At 38.4% G+C, this 14,072-nt stretch overlaps 1 protein-coding gene across 1 annotated transcript in view; it reads left to right on the forward strand.

Moving 5' to 3' along the window:
* The first annotated feature begins 1,848 nt into the window (after positions 1–1,848).
* The window catches only part of fzd3b (frizzled class receptor 3b), a 35,917-nt gene continuing 23,693 nt past the window's right edge, over positions 1,849–14,072 (forward strand). Inside the window, exons 1-2 of the mRNA XM_082142759.1 lie at positions 1,849–1,974; positions 3,650–4,202. Coding sequence (XP_081998885.1) covers positions 3,900–4,202 — 303 coding nt within the window. The 5' untranslated portion in view covers positions 1,849–1,974; positions 3,650–3,899. The remainder of the gene's footprint in view (positions 1,975–3,649; positions 4,203–14,072) is intronic.

Consider the following 14,072-nt stretch of genomic DNA (forward strand, 5'->3'; position numbering starts at 1 on the left):
CCTGGTTTGTCCAGATGTTGTAGGGTGTAATGCAGTCCCATATTGACCACATCATCCACAGACCGGTTTGCTCTGTAGGCAAACTGCAGGGGGTCCAGCAAGGGTCCAGTGATGTCCTTCAGATATGCTAACACCAGTCTTTCGAATGACTTCATGGCCACAGATGTTAAGGCAACAGGTCTGTAGTCATTGAGTCCTGTGATCTTTGGTTTCTTCGGGATTGGGATGATGGTGGAGCGTTTAAAGCAGAAAGGGACTTTGCACTGCTCCAGTGATCTGTTGAAGATCAGTGAGAAGATAGAGGCCAGCTGGTCAGCGCAGGTTTTCAGACAGGCTGGTGAAACACCGTCTGGGCCTGGTGCTTTCCTTCTCTTCTGTTTCCTGAAGATCTGACGCACATTATCCTCACTGATCTGAAGTGCAGGGGGGGAGGGGAGGGGGATGGCTGGAGGTGTTGATGGCTGTGTAGAGAGATGGTCAGGGCGGGTATGGGGTGTCTGATCGGGGGTCTCAAATCTACAGTAAAAGACATTCAGCTCGTTCGCAAGATGCTTATTGCTGTCGATGCTGGGGGATGGTGTCTTGTAGTTGGTAATGTCTTTCAGGCCTTTCCACACTGATGCAGGGTCGTTGGAGGAAAACTGGTTTTCCAGCTTTTTGGCATAGCTCTTCTTAGCCACTTCAATCTCCTTTGTCAATGTGTTCCTGGCCTGATTATACAAGATCCTATCCCCACTCCTGTAGGCATCTTCTTTGACCTGACGAAGCTGTCTGAGTTTTGGTGTGAACCATGGTTTATCATTGTTGAATGATAAGTAAGTCCTGGTAGGGATGCATAAATCCTCACAGAAACTGATGTATGATGTTACAGTCTCTGTGAGCTCGTCCAGATCGCTGGCAGCAGCTTCAAAAACACTCCAGTCAGTGCATTCAAAACAGGCTTGTAAGACCTGCTCTGTGTCGTTGGTCCATCTCTTTACAGTCCTTATTACTGGCTTAGCAGTTTTAAGTTTTTGCCTGTAAGTTGGTAGAAGATGAACCAGGCAGTGATCGGAAAGTCCTAGAGCTGCTCTGGCGACGGAGCGATATGCATCCTTTGTTGTGGTGTAGCAATGGTCCAAAATATTATTGTCTCTGGTGGGGCATGTAATGTGCTGTTTGAATTTAGGCAGTTCACGTGTGAGTTTTGCCTGATTAAAGTCTCCGAGAATGATAAGAACAGAGTCCGGGTGTTGTTGTTCTGTTTCTGTGATCAGATCAGCCAGCTGTTGCAGCGCCGTACTCACGTGTGCTTGCGGTGGAATGTAAACACTGATGAGAACGAGCGAGGAAAACTCCCGCGGCGAGTAGAACGGCTTACAGTTAATGAAAAGCACTTCCACATCAGGACAGCACATCTTCCTTAACACAGTTACATCAGTACACCACCTTCTGTTGATGTAAAAGCATGTCCCACCACCGCGCGTTTTCCCCGTTGACTCCATATCGCGATCCGCTCTGAACAGCTGAAAGTCCGGTAGATGTAACGCGCTGTCCGGAATGGCTTCGTTCAGCCAGGTTTCCGTGAAACACAGAGCAGCAGAGTTGGTAAAGTCCTTGTTTTTGCGTGAGAGCAGAAGTAGTTCGTCCATTTTGTTAGGGAGAGAGCGGACATTCGCCAGATGGATGCTAGGCAGCGCCGTTCTGAATCCGCGCTGCCTGAGCTTAACGAGTGTGCCGGCTCGCTTCCCACGCCTGCGCGTCTTATACTGTTTCCACAGTGCAGCGGCACAACCGACGACAATGTTCCGCAAAACGCCAGAAGAATCAAAAACTGGTTGGTGATCAGTTGGTGTGCACTGCCGAATGTTCAGCAGTTCGTTGTGTGTAACATGACTGTAGGTGCTGAAATCAAACCTGCAGCGTAAATCTACACCGAGAGACACGCTGTATAGTGTCATATGGAGAAAACCAGATGATCTTTGCCAGGGAAAGGTAAAGTTTCATATGCATAATATTGCACGCACTGTTCAGGTGTTTTAACCCACATAAATATGTGGTTTTAGCATATATATATATATATATATATATATATATATATATATATATATATATAATATTATATTATATTATATGGTCTACTGTTCCTGTCTGTAAATGCATGTTGATTATTTTTCAGACATGAGTAATCCCATCATATGTTACACTGCTGACACCGCAGACCTGTGTGAAATATCGGAAATGATTTATATATTTATAACACGTATAATGCAATCTAAGGTGTGCATAGGTTTGTCTAAAATGAAATTATTTGAAGAATATTGATTAATTTGACATGTCTAGTAATGTGTGGTGTTTTAGAGAATTCATGAAGACTTTTTTTCAGATTTGTGGTTACTGTGTTTCGTAGATGGTTGTGTGTTTGTAGAGTCACACAAACGTGTTGTAAGGGGGATGGGATGTTTACACTGGATCCTGTTAATTCAGATTCAACACAATCGGGATTAAGAAGGGCTGATGAAATGGCATGATAAAGTGTTACGTATTACTGCCCATATTACTCGCTTTTCTCACAAATTTATTTTAATTAAATGTATTTATGTTTAAAATGCACAGTTGAATTCTATGTGTCTCATGAAGAAAAGTACAATTTCAGCTGAATATTCAAAGAATAAAATGACTATTTTAATTTTTTATATAAATAGACCCCCAGACTATTTTTTAGCTAGGTTTTTAAATTAAATATATAATATGTAATAAAATTAACTATAGAATTAATAATATTTTCACGACAATTAAGCACATTTCTCCCCAAAATACACAATACTGTACGTCTTCTCAATACAGTAATATAGTAATGAATGTCTGGACACAGTGAATTTTTAATTATAATAAAAAATACTGGTCATTCTTTAGTTTAAGGTCCAATTCTCACTATTAACTACAATTTTTGCCTCAATAATCTCCTAATTAATGTTTATTCATTTAAGTATGGATTTGGGTATGTAGAATATGGTCATGCAAAATAAGGCATTAATATGTACTAATAAACAGCCAGTATCAGTAATATGCATGCTAATCAGCAACTAGTTAATAGAGAGAATTGAACCCTTAACTAAAGTGTTACCCAAATAATTAAATTCACCACAGCAAATACTACTGTAATGAATGAGTAATTCTTTATATATATATATATATAATACTTCAACACAATTTAAAAAAATTCTTTTGCATGCACTAATGCATTTAAAAATTAAAAATAAACTTTTGTAAAAGAAATGTGCTTAATTGTCATGAAAATAATGAAGAAATGCTTAGGGGTCCTAAAATAGGCTTGATTTTCTTAATGCAAAATATAATTGTGTACATTTTCTCCATTTTGGAGCTGAAATATGACCCATGCATGTTCTTGAATGGTTTTGTGTGGTTCACCTAGTTAATGGATTGTTGGTTTTGGTTTACGGCTGTTATAACAGCTGTTTAACTGGTCTTGCCTAGTATAGTAACTGTTTACAAGCTGGGGTTTACACAAGCTTGCTTTGCCAGACACAAAAACTAATGAAGTTAACCAATTAAAATGGATCATTTGCTTATTTACACACACTGGCTTCAAATGAGTCTGGTAGCATTTTAAATTTGTCTTTATATGTATTTTTAAATGTTGTTTCAGGTATCCAGTATCAGTTGTCGTAGCCACATCCTAAAGCCCTGTTTGAAGGATCCATTGAAGACCACCCTGACCAAAGACAGTTTCTCATTCATTCTGTAGTCTTGTATGCACGTGAGAGGATGCATAAGACTGCGGATCAAAGCGTGCACTGACCCGAGACGCCGGTCAACAGACAGGTATCCATGAGGACCATCTGACAGAACAGGAAGGGCATGGAAGCAGTCGATCGTAGCGGTATGCCTTACACACTATGGGTGTGGCGGATCTCTGCGTAGAGAAGAAACCCTTGTGCTCGTGTTCCTGCCAGTCTCAGTTCTGCCATTCAAACATGGATTTACCTTCCCGAGGGATGTGGCTCTTCGGGGTTCTGCTGCTCTTGTCCCTGTTCACGAGCAGCCTGGGCATCCACATGGACTCGGTGGTGGGCAGTCACAGCATGTTCACCTGCGAGTCGATCAGTCTGCGTATGTGCCAGGATCTACCCTACAACAGCACCTTCATGCCCAACCTCCTGAACCACTACGACCAGCAGACGGCCGCGCTGGCCATGGAGGTACGAGCCGCTACTTCTGTCTCTTGTTCTGCTGGGATTTAGAGAAGGTGCCACAGAAACCGGGTTGCCATGGAGCTTGTTGTTGTGGAAGCTTGTGGTTTGTGGTTGGTGCTTTGATGAACTTGAATAATTTAGACTGTTGCAAGTGAAATAATCTTTATGTCATATTTTTAAGCCTGAGTGTGAGATCTGCAGGATTATAGGTGCTATTTTGGGGGGTTTGTTCTTGTTTTGATCTTAAGGGTTGTACGGTACTGTTATTGTGACTACAGCTTGATCTGAACATGTCGTCTAATTTTCGTCTGTGACATCCAGATTTTGATTTTGAGATACATTTTGCCCTTTTTCCTAACTCTTCACTGGGTGATTTTGCTCTCTTATGGAAATTGTATATGAGAACCCTTTAAGTTGATTACTTCATAATTTCTAAATATTTATCCTTTTGGATAAGAATCTATTTTTGTATTTATTGAATATATGGAAAATATATTGTCATTACAACCAGTGTTGGGTTAGTTACTCTAAAAAAGTAATTAATTACTAGCTACTAATTACATCAACAGTGTAATTAGATTACTATACTGTGTTAATTAGATTACTTTAGTGTAATTAGATTTCTCCCTAAAAACTATTGCATTACTAATTACTTTCTAAATCCCATATCAACCTCGCCCAGTTGAACAGTGCACGGATAGTCATGAAACTGCTCTTTTAATTCTTCCAAATAAATAATATAAAATCGCATAAATTATTCTTGAACTGACCAAAGTATTTAAAGAGAGGTTACATTAAAAACTGACATTTTAACATTTTATGCAAAATGTTGATGTTTTAATCCACTATTGTTTAGAATTCTTCTATTGTTTATACAGTATTTAATACAATTACATCAGAAGTAACTGTTATTAAATTACAGAAATATTAAGAGTAATCCTTGACTTCACCTTTTCAAGGGAAAAGTAATTAGATTACAGAAAAAATAAGAGTAATCCCTTACTTTACTGTTTAAGGGAAAATTAAATTACAGAAAAATTAAGAGTAATCCCTTACTTTACTTTTTAGGGGAAAAGTAACTAAATTACAGACAAATAAGAGTAATCCCTTACTTTACCTTTTTAGGGGAAAAGTAACAAAATTACAGACAAATAAGAGTAATCCCTTACTTTACCTTTTTAGGGGAAAATTAACTAAATTACAGTAATTAATTACTTACTTAGTAATAATGCATAGCCTACACCAAACACTGATTACAACCCTCCAAATTTGTTAATGAAAAACAATTAGATGGTTTTGAACAGTTTATAGTGACATTTCATTCTACAAACATTCTCTTTTTCTCTTTTTCCCATTTGTGTGATGCAGATTGTGCTTGCTCAGGATTTTTTGTAAATGCCTGCCACGGCCATTTTGATGAATCATATCCATATGAAATGCAGTGAGATCATTTTTGCCCAGAGGTGTTTTTACATAATGGATCTGTTATTCATCATAAAAGTAAACTTAAGTGCTGTAACGTCAGTCATCAAAGATAGTTGATATAACCTCGTTTTAATAAAAAGGCTAGAATAATTAAAAGTAAATAAAATATATGTATCGCTATTGATATAATCACATTATAGGTTAAACATTCACCGCATTTGAGAGACGTTGGATATTGTTTCATTTGACTCAAATATTTCTTCCTGCTAAATAATTCGACTTTTAGAAATTGATTATATAGATATAAGTAAAAATGATTAACCGTTAACTCTAAATGATTTGTTTCTAGAATAGCTCATCTGTTACAGAAATATCTAGGGAATGTGAAACAGCCAGGACTGGAATGTTTGTTGAATGCTGCTTTATTCCATGTGTTGAAGGAACGCATGGAGCCATCTTACATTATTTCCCAGTTCTAACGGCCTCATGGTCTCTGCTGGGACCCATAAAGGCTGGATTGATTTGAAGCGTGGCATAATGCTCTTTCTCCCATTGTTTCAGTCAATTAAACACGATGAAGAGCATAAGCGTCCATCTGTGTTCTGAGATCACACCAGGGCAGCCAGTGTCAGGTCTGCTGTAGGTCTGGGGGGGGGGTCACGTGACCCGGGCGGCACTGAGGTGTCAGGGGTGTACAGTATCCCCTGTGGATATGTATTACATCACCCTGAGATGCCCTGCTGGTGAACCAGAGCCAAAGTCCTTAAAAACAAGCCTTTACCCCCCTCCCTATTTGCCCCAGTGTCGCGATGATGTAGGGTGGATGAGTTGATGAATCAATGGGATATGGAATTGTGATTTGTTCCAACGTCACTGAAAGTATTTTAACTTTAACAACGTCGGTATCGTTTCCAAATTTATTTTCTAAAATATTATTTTTAGCCAAATTGTTTACTTCTTTACAGATATTCTTCCTTACAGTAATTATTTTACAAATGTTATGTGATTTGGAATTTATTAAAACCAAATCGGTTCAAAGGAATTTGTTCTCTGGTCGGACACGGCTGGCGTGTGACTGTTGCACAAGGGCTTTATGTTTCTTTTCTGTTAGAGATCGGATGGGATTATGTGGAAATCTGGTGTGTATGTTAACTGAAGTTTTCTCTGTTGTGAATGAGGCCAGGCGATTAGCGCTGACCCTGATAAAAACCATAAATATAGGTTATCCGGTTATTATGTGTTTATGTTGAGCTGGATTCTGTGCTCGTGAACATAATCCAAGCAGAAGTTTATTATGCTTTTTTGCAGTTAAAGCTAAATGTTAAGTTTTAACTCACAGAAGTTTGATGAATGTCACAGAATTCTTGAAAAATGCCAAAATAAAATGATATATATATATATTTTGTAATTTCACCCAAATATTCAACTATTTGCTTATTTTTCTATATGAAAATTATTTGTTTTTTTTGTGTGCATTGTGACATTATTTTCATTATTTAAGCACAGATATTTCCCTCCCAAATTACTGTAAAATAAAATGTTATTTTAAATGTTTATACAGAAATGAAAAATCATCCCGTTACACTGATTTAAAACAAATAAAGAATGCATTAAATTCAGTATAAAAACACTACCATTAGGCCTACGTATAAATACTTTACCAGTTAAAATAATATGTAATTATTTTTTCACTTTACATTACTTATAATTTGGGAGTAAATGTGCTTTATTGCCATGGAAATAACTTTACAATGCAAAAATATTTTAATGGTAGTATTTAAACTGGCTCAATTAATTTTTATTTTATTTCAAAATCATACTTTTAATTTTAGGGTGAAATTTGACCCAGTCATGTTCTAGACAGGTTTCATGAGATTAACCTGGTTTTCAACAGTGGTAACCAATGGGTAATTACAAATTAACCAGAATAAGATGTGACTTTGGGTTTCCTTGACGTTTCACCAAAACCACTCACCCTTCCCGCCCTGTGCTGATTAAAGATCTCCAGATGAATGGTTGGTTTTAGGGTCTAGACACCCTCATTGTGATGCGAGCGGTGATGCTGTAAGTGGGCGGAGTCTGGGCGATAATGACAGACCTGTGTGTGAGATCATCAGTAACTGGCTAAAATCAGAGACTGATGCTGCATCCCAGTTCGTCTGTTTCTACTATGCCCTAAAAGTACTGTTTTTGTGGAGAAAAAAACACTTGAGTGTGTAGCAGAAGAGTAGGCTAGCTTTGGGACACATTGCTTCATCACAACTGCCTATAATGGACAGCTCTGTCGCTTAGTTACATGCACACTGTCAGCGTTTAAACTGCCCTGTCAATCATCTTGTCACAGTTAAAATCCTCCACATTCAATTTAACATTTAATTTCCTACCGTTTCGGAAAGAAATGAAGTCGCACGTTGATCTGCCAGTCGTGGGTCACACATTGCCATGTTTGTAGTTTTTCTAAATTCGAATGCTATTCAGGACGGATAGTATGTGAATTGGGACGCAGCATGAGATGAGACTGTTCAAAATGTACTGTAAACTACTACTGTATCACTGCCTAAAAACACAGTTTTGCATGCAGGAAATTTGCATAGTATGTGATGCTACATTGTTGTCACATGACCTAGTGAGTATATTGCATGTTTCATTCAGCAAGGGACGTCCAAGCATGTATTAAAAAAAAACTTTCACATTTTTATCAAATAATGAGTCAAGAAAGATATTTAACTTGTTATTTCCGGTTTCATTTGTTACTGTGGAAATGCAAGTCAAGTCGACACTAAATCACGCATTCTGTTTAATATGGCACGTTTTGGCAAATGTAAAAGGTCATCTGTGTAATCCAGGCATGCAGAACATTTGCATACTAAGCCACACAACCTTCATATGCAGCAATAGCACGAGTAGTATGTTAATGTGCTATTCTGCACATCGCCTGGAACATTTACCACAGCGGAGCTGAAAAAAAAAGTGGATCTGGGATAGAAATGCTTTTTTGATAAGCTTTGTTTTTCCATTGCTGGATGAAAGATAAGGCATAGAAAATACAAAGAACTCGCTGTCTGCTAAGTTTTTAGCATCTCTAGTGTTTTGTTTTTCAGAGGGAGCATCAAACTAAAAGTAGCTAAGGTCGTAAAAAACACGATTTGAGTCCTTCAGACCTCTAGCTGTTTTTTTCGAGAATGCATCTTGTTGTGAACGGCCCCTAATTCTGCACATTTTTGTGTGCATTCAGATTGAAATAATTGTAATGGCGGTGTGGTGTTTTTCTGTAAGACCCCCTGTAGTTTCTACAGAACTGCTCTTTTTGAGATGGTCTCAAATCTCTCTTTCACCCTCTCCAATTCTCTCCGTCCTCCTTAACAGGGTAGAGGCGTCACCATGGCCACAGACCGTAATTGTACGGCCTCAAAAGGACAAGCTTTAGTGTTCCCAGGAGGCGGTCTCTCGCACTGACCTTTGACCCCTGAGGATGAAGAGTTGTCAAAAGCCCTCCACTTCAGAGATGGGCCTGTTCCTTCTTCAGGGTTACCATGGTATGGCTATTAAAAATGTAGGGAAAGAACGCTTGGATGAGTGAAACCTAGGAAAGACGCTGCCAGGGCGAGAAGTGATATTGATTCAGGGCTGGTTGAATGACAGGACAGAAGGAGTGTGGGAGCGAGCTGTCCTTTCTTTCTTCTGTTTTTCTTCCAGAGCTCAGATGAAGGAAATAACTCTGCGTTTGGCCAATTTTCCCATTCAAGGCCCTTGAGTCTTTCACGTCTGTGTGAAAGTAGAGGGCCGTCCAGAGCCAATTGGTGACTGCAGAAGGAGTTTATCTTTGTTGTTGTTCTAGGAGAGACAGGATGTGTTTTATTCTCCGTGTGCCCCTAAACACCACAATTTATTCACCCCGTTCAGAGCGGCCAGCGTGTTGCCGTGTCACTCACATGGACGATTCACTTCTTGTTTTGTGTCCTCATTTATAAGCACTCAATCAGCGTCTCTTTATATCCGTGAGCTCAAAATTCAGAGTGTGGCCGGGAATATTTTACAGCATTTTGAATAATGCATAAATGTTGTAGTGTCTACTTTTCATAAATATATGTTTTCCTGCAAGGCTGTACAAGACTTTTACATTGTGACAAAAATATTTCTCTGTTAAATAGATGCTGTTCTTTTAAACTTTGCATTCATCAAAGAATCCTGAAAAACCGTATCTCGGTTTTCACAGATATTTTAAGCAGCACAATTGTTTTCAACATTGCAACTTGAGCAGCAAATCAGCATATTAGAATGATTTTTGAAGGATCATGTGACACTGGAGTAATGATGTTGAAAATTTGCATCACAGGAATAAATTACATTTTAAAATATATTCCAATATTATTTTAAGTTGTAAAGTTGACTGTTTTTCTGTATTTTTGATCAAATAATTGCAGCTTTGTTTGAGTGTATATATTCAACCCTTAAATGCATGAATGGTTCGCCAATCATTATTACATTTTTGGGTCTTTAGCGACCCGGATCTATATCTAACATGAATGGATCTCTCACTGCTGCCATAGTATAAAACCTACCTGATATTTTTGTAACAATTACAAAAGAATAAAATGAAGCATATTTCGTTTCCTTTTGGAACTTGGAAATTTGGAACTTAGTTAAATTTGAGCAGATCCTTATTACCATCATCACTGTCATCATCAGAGCTCATTTCCCCAGTACATTCAGTATCTGGCTCATATTCACAATCTCATATTCTCAAAACTATCATTTTCATAGTCTTCAAAATCAATATTATGATCGCTGATAGCTTCTTCACCAGATCCACCATCAAGTGACAGTGTGACACTAGTATTTCATTGTATACAGTACTTGCTCTGCAGTAAATCACTGAGCCAAGTTTTGCTGATGACGTATTCTTTAGTTTTATGTGAAACATCATGTCATTGTTGTGTCTCAGACATTGCCACCTTGAGGAATAAGCACTTATTGAGTCAGAGATTCAATTGTTGTGCAGAAAAAATATGCACTATTACATACCTGGGGTCATTAGCGACCCTATACTGTTTTACAACAATTCATTATAAAACAGATATTCTTTTTCTTTTCTTGTTGTCTTGTTTATAATGAATAGATTGAGGAATACTAAGAAGTTGATGTCTAATTTTATCTAACTCTATCTGTGATATTTTGGTCTCGATGTGTTGAAGGAGGGAACTTATAAGTCTGAGAGATTTACTTATTTTCTTTATTTATAGAACTTTATTTTCCTTAGCTGACAGTGATGATGTAGTGTAGTGTCACTCATCATCAAGCAGATTTGATTGATTAATACAGCACACCTTTTCTGTGTTCAAACCATAAGTTTGCTATTTACTGCCAAAAACACTTGATCTTTAGCAGGAACGGTGGAGCTGATGTGAGCTGCAAATAGACTGATGGTAGGTCACTGTTGATGGGAAACGTCCTGATAGTATCTGACAGCATTCTGGGCTGGAGGGAAGAATCCGTTACGTAAAGACTCTACAACTCTTCAGTTCAGAATATCTAGTGCACAGCAGTTAGTCAGAGCTTGTTAACTTGAGATTTGAGCTGCCAAGAGCGTATAGCAAGAGATGGGTATTTGTGTTTGAATGGGTTCTGTGTCCTCCAAGACTTCAGTGTTGACTGGCTTTTATTAGTAAGGTTTGATAAGACAAGCTTCACTTATTATTGCTTATACCTGGGGTTTGTGATTGGACAACAATGTTGCACAATAATGTTCTGCATGGTAAAATAATAGGCAAACAATTTCCACCGATTTACATGGGAATGAGGGACCAGAATTTCACAGAGGCATGGGGATTTCAGTCAAATGTAGGATTAAATGAATGTAAGATGATGATCTGTCATTTGCAGTAATTAAATGACTAATGACAGCTTAAGGAAGTGTTTTGAGCAGAAACGCAGTCATTCAGAACTCAGCATGGCAAACACAACGACCCAGTAGGGAAAAGGTGACCGATTCTCGCATTAGACTCAAATCCTTTGACTTTCTAATCCTGAGAGAATGCAGCTCTCCGTTTTCTCCTCAAACACACTCTCTGGAAAGCTGGCAAACTGGATTTTCCACTCGCACAAGGCATGTTTGCTCGGCCGATTTCACCTGCTCCGTGAGCGAAGGGGGGAGTGAGGGGGTTTTCCTGTTCGGATCTGATTTCACTCTTCATCCGTGTTCAAATCTGCCAGAAAACACTGTCAGTCAGGATCCCAGTCTAGACACCTGCATTACCCTGCAGTCATCCATTATTATACCTCTATCACTGTTTTTATGGGCAACTACTTGGTATTGATAAAGTTGCCGAAACATTGGTAGAAATAAACTTATAAGTGAGTGTGCAGTTATATTATTATTTACACATTTCTTTTCCCCTAACTTGCACCTCCATAAGGTGTGTGTCTCCTTTAATGCTTTGCTAAATGTACTAATGGTACTACCATGTTTTTTGTTTTTTTTGTCCTGTATCATGGAAATACCATGTTTTTGTAGTTTTTTTTAAAAGTACCTTGTAAATAATGTATTATGTAAAAATGAATATGGTAATCATTCAGTAGTACTCTATACCAAAGCACCCTGGCAATTCATGTTTTTGTTTTTTTGGACATGTATCATAATGATGTCTTCTAATTTTTGTAGTGCCACTACTACATGGCATGTACATGGCAAAATATCATGGTGTCACCATGATGTTTTTTTTTAATCATGATAACACCAACTGTGTTTTCGAAATCGCCCCCTATATCCTCATTGGGAATACGTTACTCCACTAATATAGTCCACCTGAAGGAGTAGCCTGAATGAAATGAGTGAATTCGGACACTGAAGGGATTTTGCATAGTTTGTGATATCCATTTAATAATCATTTGAAACTTTGCAAACTGGCAGCTCAGTAGTAATTGAAAGATTTATCTTGAACTCTGTCATGGAAACTAGCATGCATAGGACCTAAACCTTAATTAAACAATTTAATAATCAATTAAAAAGGAATGTATTACGCTGTAGCCACATTGGACCAGCGGTTTGGAAAATGGATGGATGGATGGATGATTCAGCACGGGAATTCATTCGGCACGACCCTCACAGTGCATTATGGGTATTCTCTATACTCGTTATTGCGGTGCATTGTGGGATTGAATGAATGCACTCGATATCGTCCACTATGGTTTCGAACACCACTACAAATGACTGTCCTCTTAAATAGTGCCCAATATAAGGGTATAGAAAGCAATTTCGGACACAGCCCATGTTTTGGGGTATCACGGTAATGGCGTGATATTCTTTAAAAAAGTTACCATGGGGAGCCAAGCAAACCATGGTATTTCCTCAGGACTTTTTTGTAAAGGAAATTCTTTCTGTTTGTCTCTTTCTGCAAAACTCAAAATGGTGCCAACCCTTGTCCAGATATACCTCCTTTTCAACAGAATCCACACTGAAATACAGTAGCCTAGATAGACATCTTTATGTGTTATTTTTCTCACCAAAGTTCTCAAGTAGCCCAGGAAGCCGTAAAAGCATGCAGTCGTACTCTGAAAGCTCAAGTCTTTCAAAGGTAACCTCTATTCATCGATTCTTTAAATGAATCATGAGCCTGACAAAAGAAAAACAGGAAGAAACTTAATCCATCCATTGAAGTGTTAGAGGAGTGGCGGTTGGCGACTGTGAGAGACAAATGTGCTGTTTTGCACCGCTGCCAGAAACCCCTCTGGTTCCTCGGGCTGCTCCTCCTACACAGTCTGGGTCTCGCTGGCACGACGGCGCGGCATTCACATCAACCCCGCAATGTTTTAATTACCATTACCGTCTTAGACATGGAGATTAGGCTAAATAATATGTATGAATCTCTCTTTCGGGAATGTGTGAGTGGTCTTGATTAATTACACCTTCACGTCTCAATGACAGGCGAACAAAAAGATCTTTTCGCAGAAAATTAAACTCTTGCGTACATTAGTCTTGCTTTATTTTTTGCTGGTCACAGTGTGAAAGGTGTGAAGTGAAATCTGTAGAAAAGTAACGTTATATTTAAAGCCAGTGCAATTTTTTTAAATTGTCCTGGATGCTGATTGATCAATGCCGTGTTCCAGTAGCCCAGTAATATAAATGAATATACACTGCCTGGCCAAAAAAAAGTCGCTGTTTGGATTTGAATAGGCAAGAATCTATTATTGGATCATTGTTTCAGGGATTATTATGTTTCTAGCATGTTATGCTTGGCAACAGTTATTCTAACCCTTATTGATGGAGTTTGTAGCTTTTCATTTCTTGAACAACCATGTTAGAGGACACATCATGGCCATATTCCAGGAGGACAATGTCAAGATTCATCAGGTTCAAATTGTGAAAGAATGGTTTGGAGAGAGCATGAAGAATCATTTTCACAGATGAATCCAGACCTTAAAGCTGCAGTCCGTAGATTTTCCTCTTTGTCG

This window comes from Leuciscus leuciscus (assembly GCF_965113295.1).
Source record: "Leuciscus leuciscus genome assembly, chromosome: 17".
Taxonomy (NCBI): domain Eukaryota; kingdom Metazoa; phylum Chordata; class Actinopteri; order Cypriniformes; family Leuciscidae; genus Leuciscus; species Leuciscus leuciscus.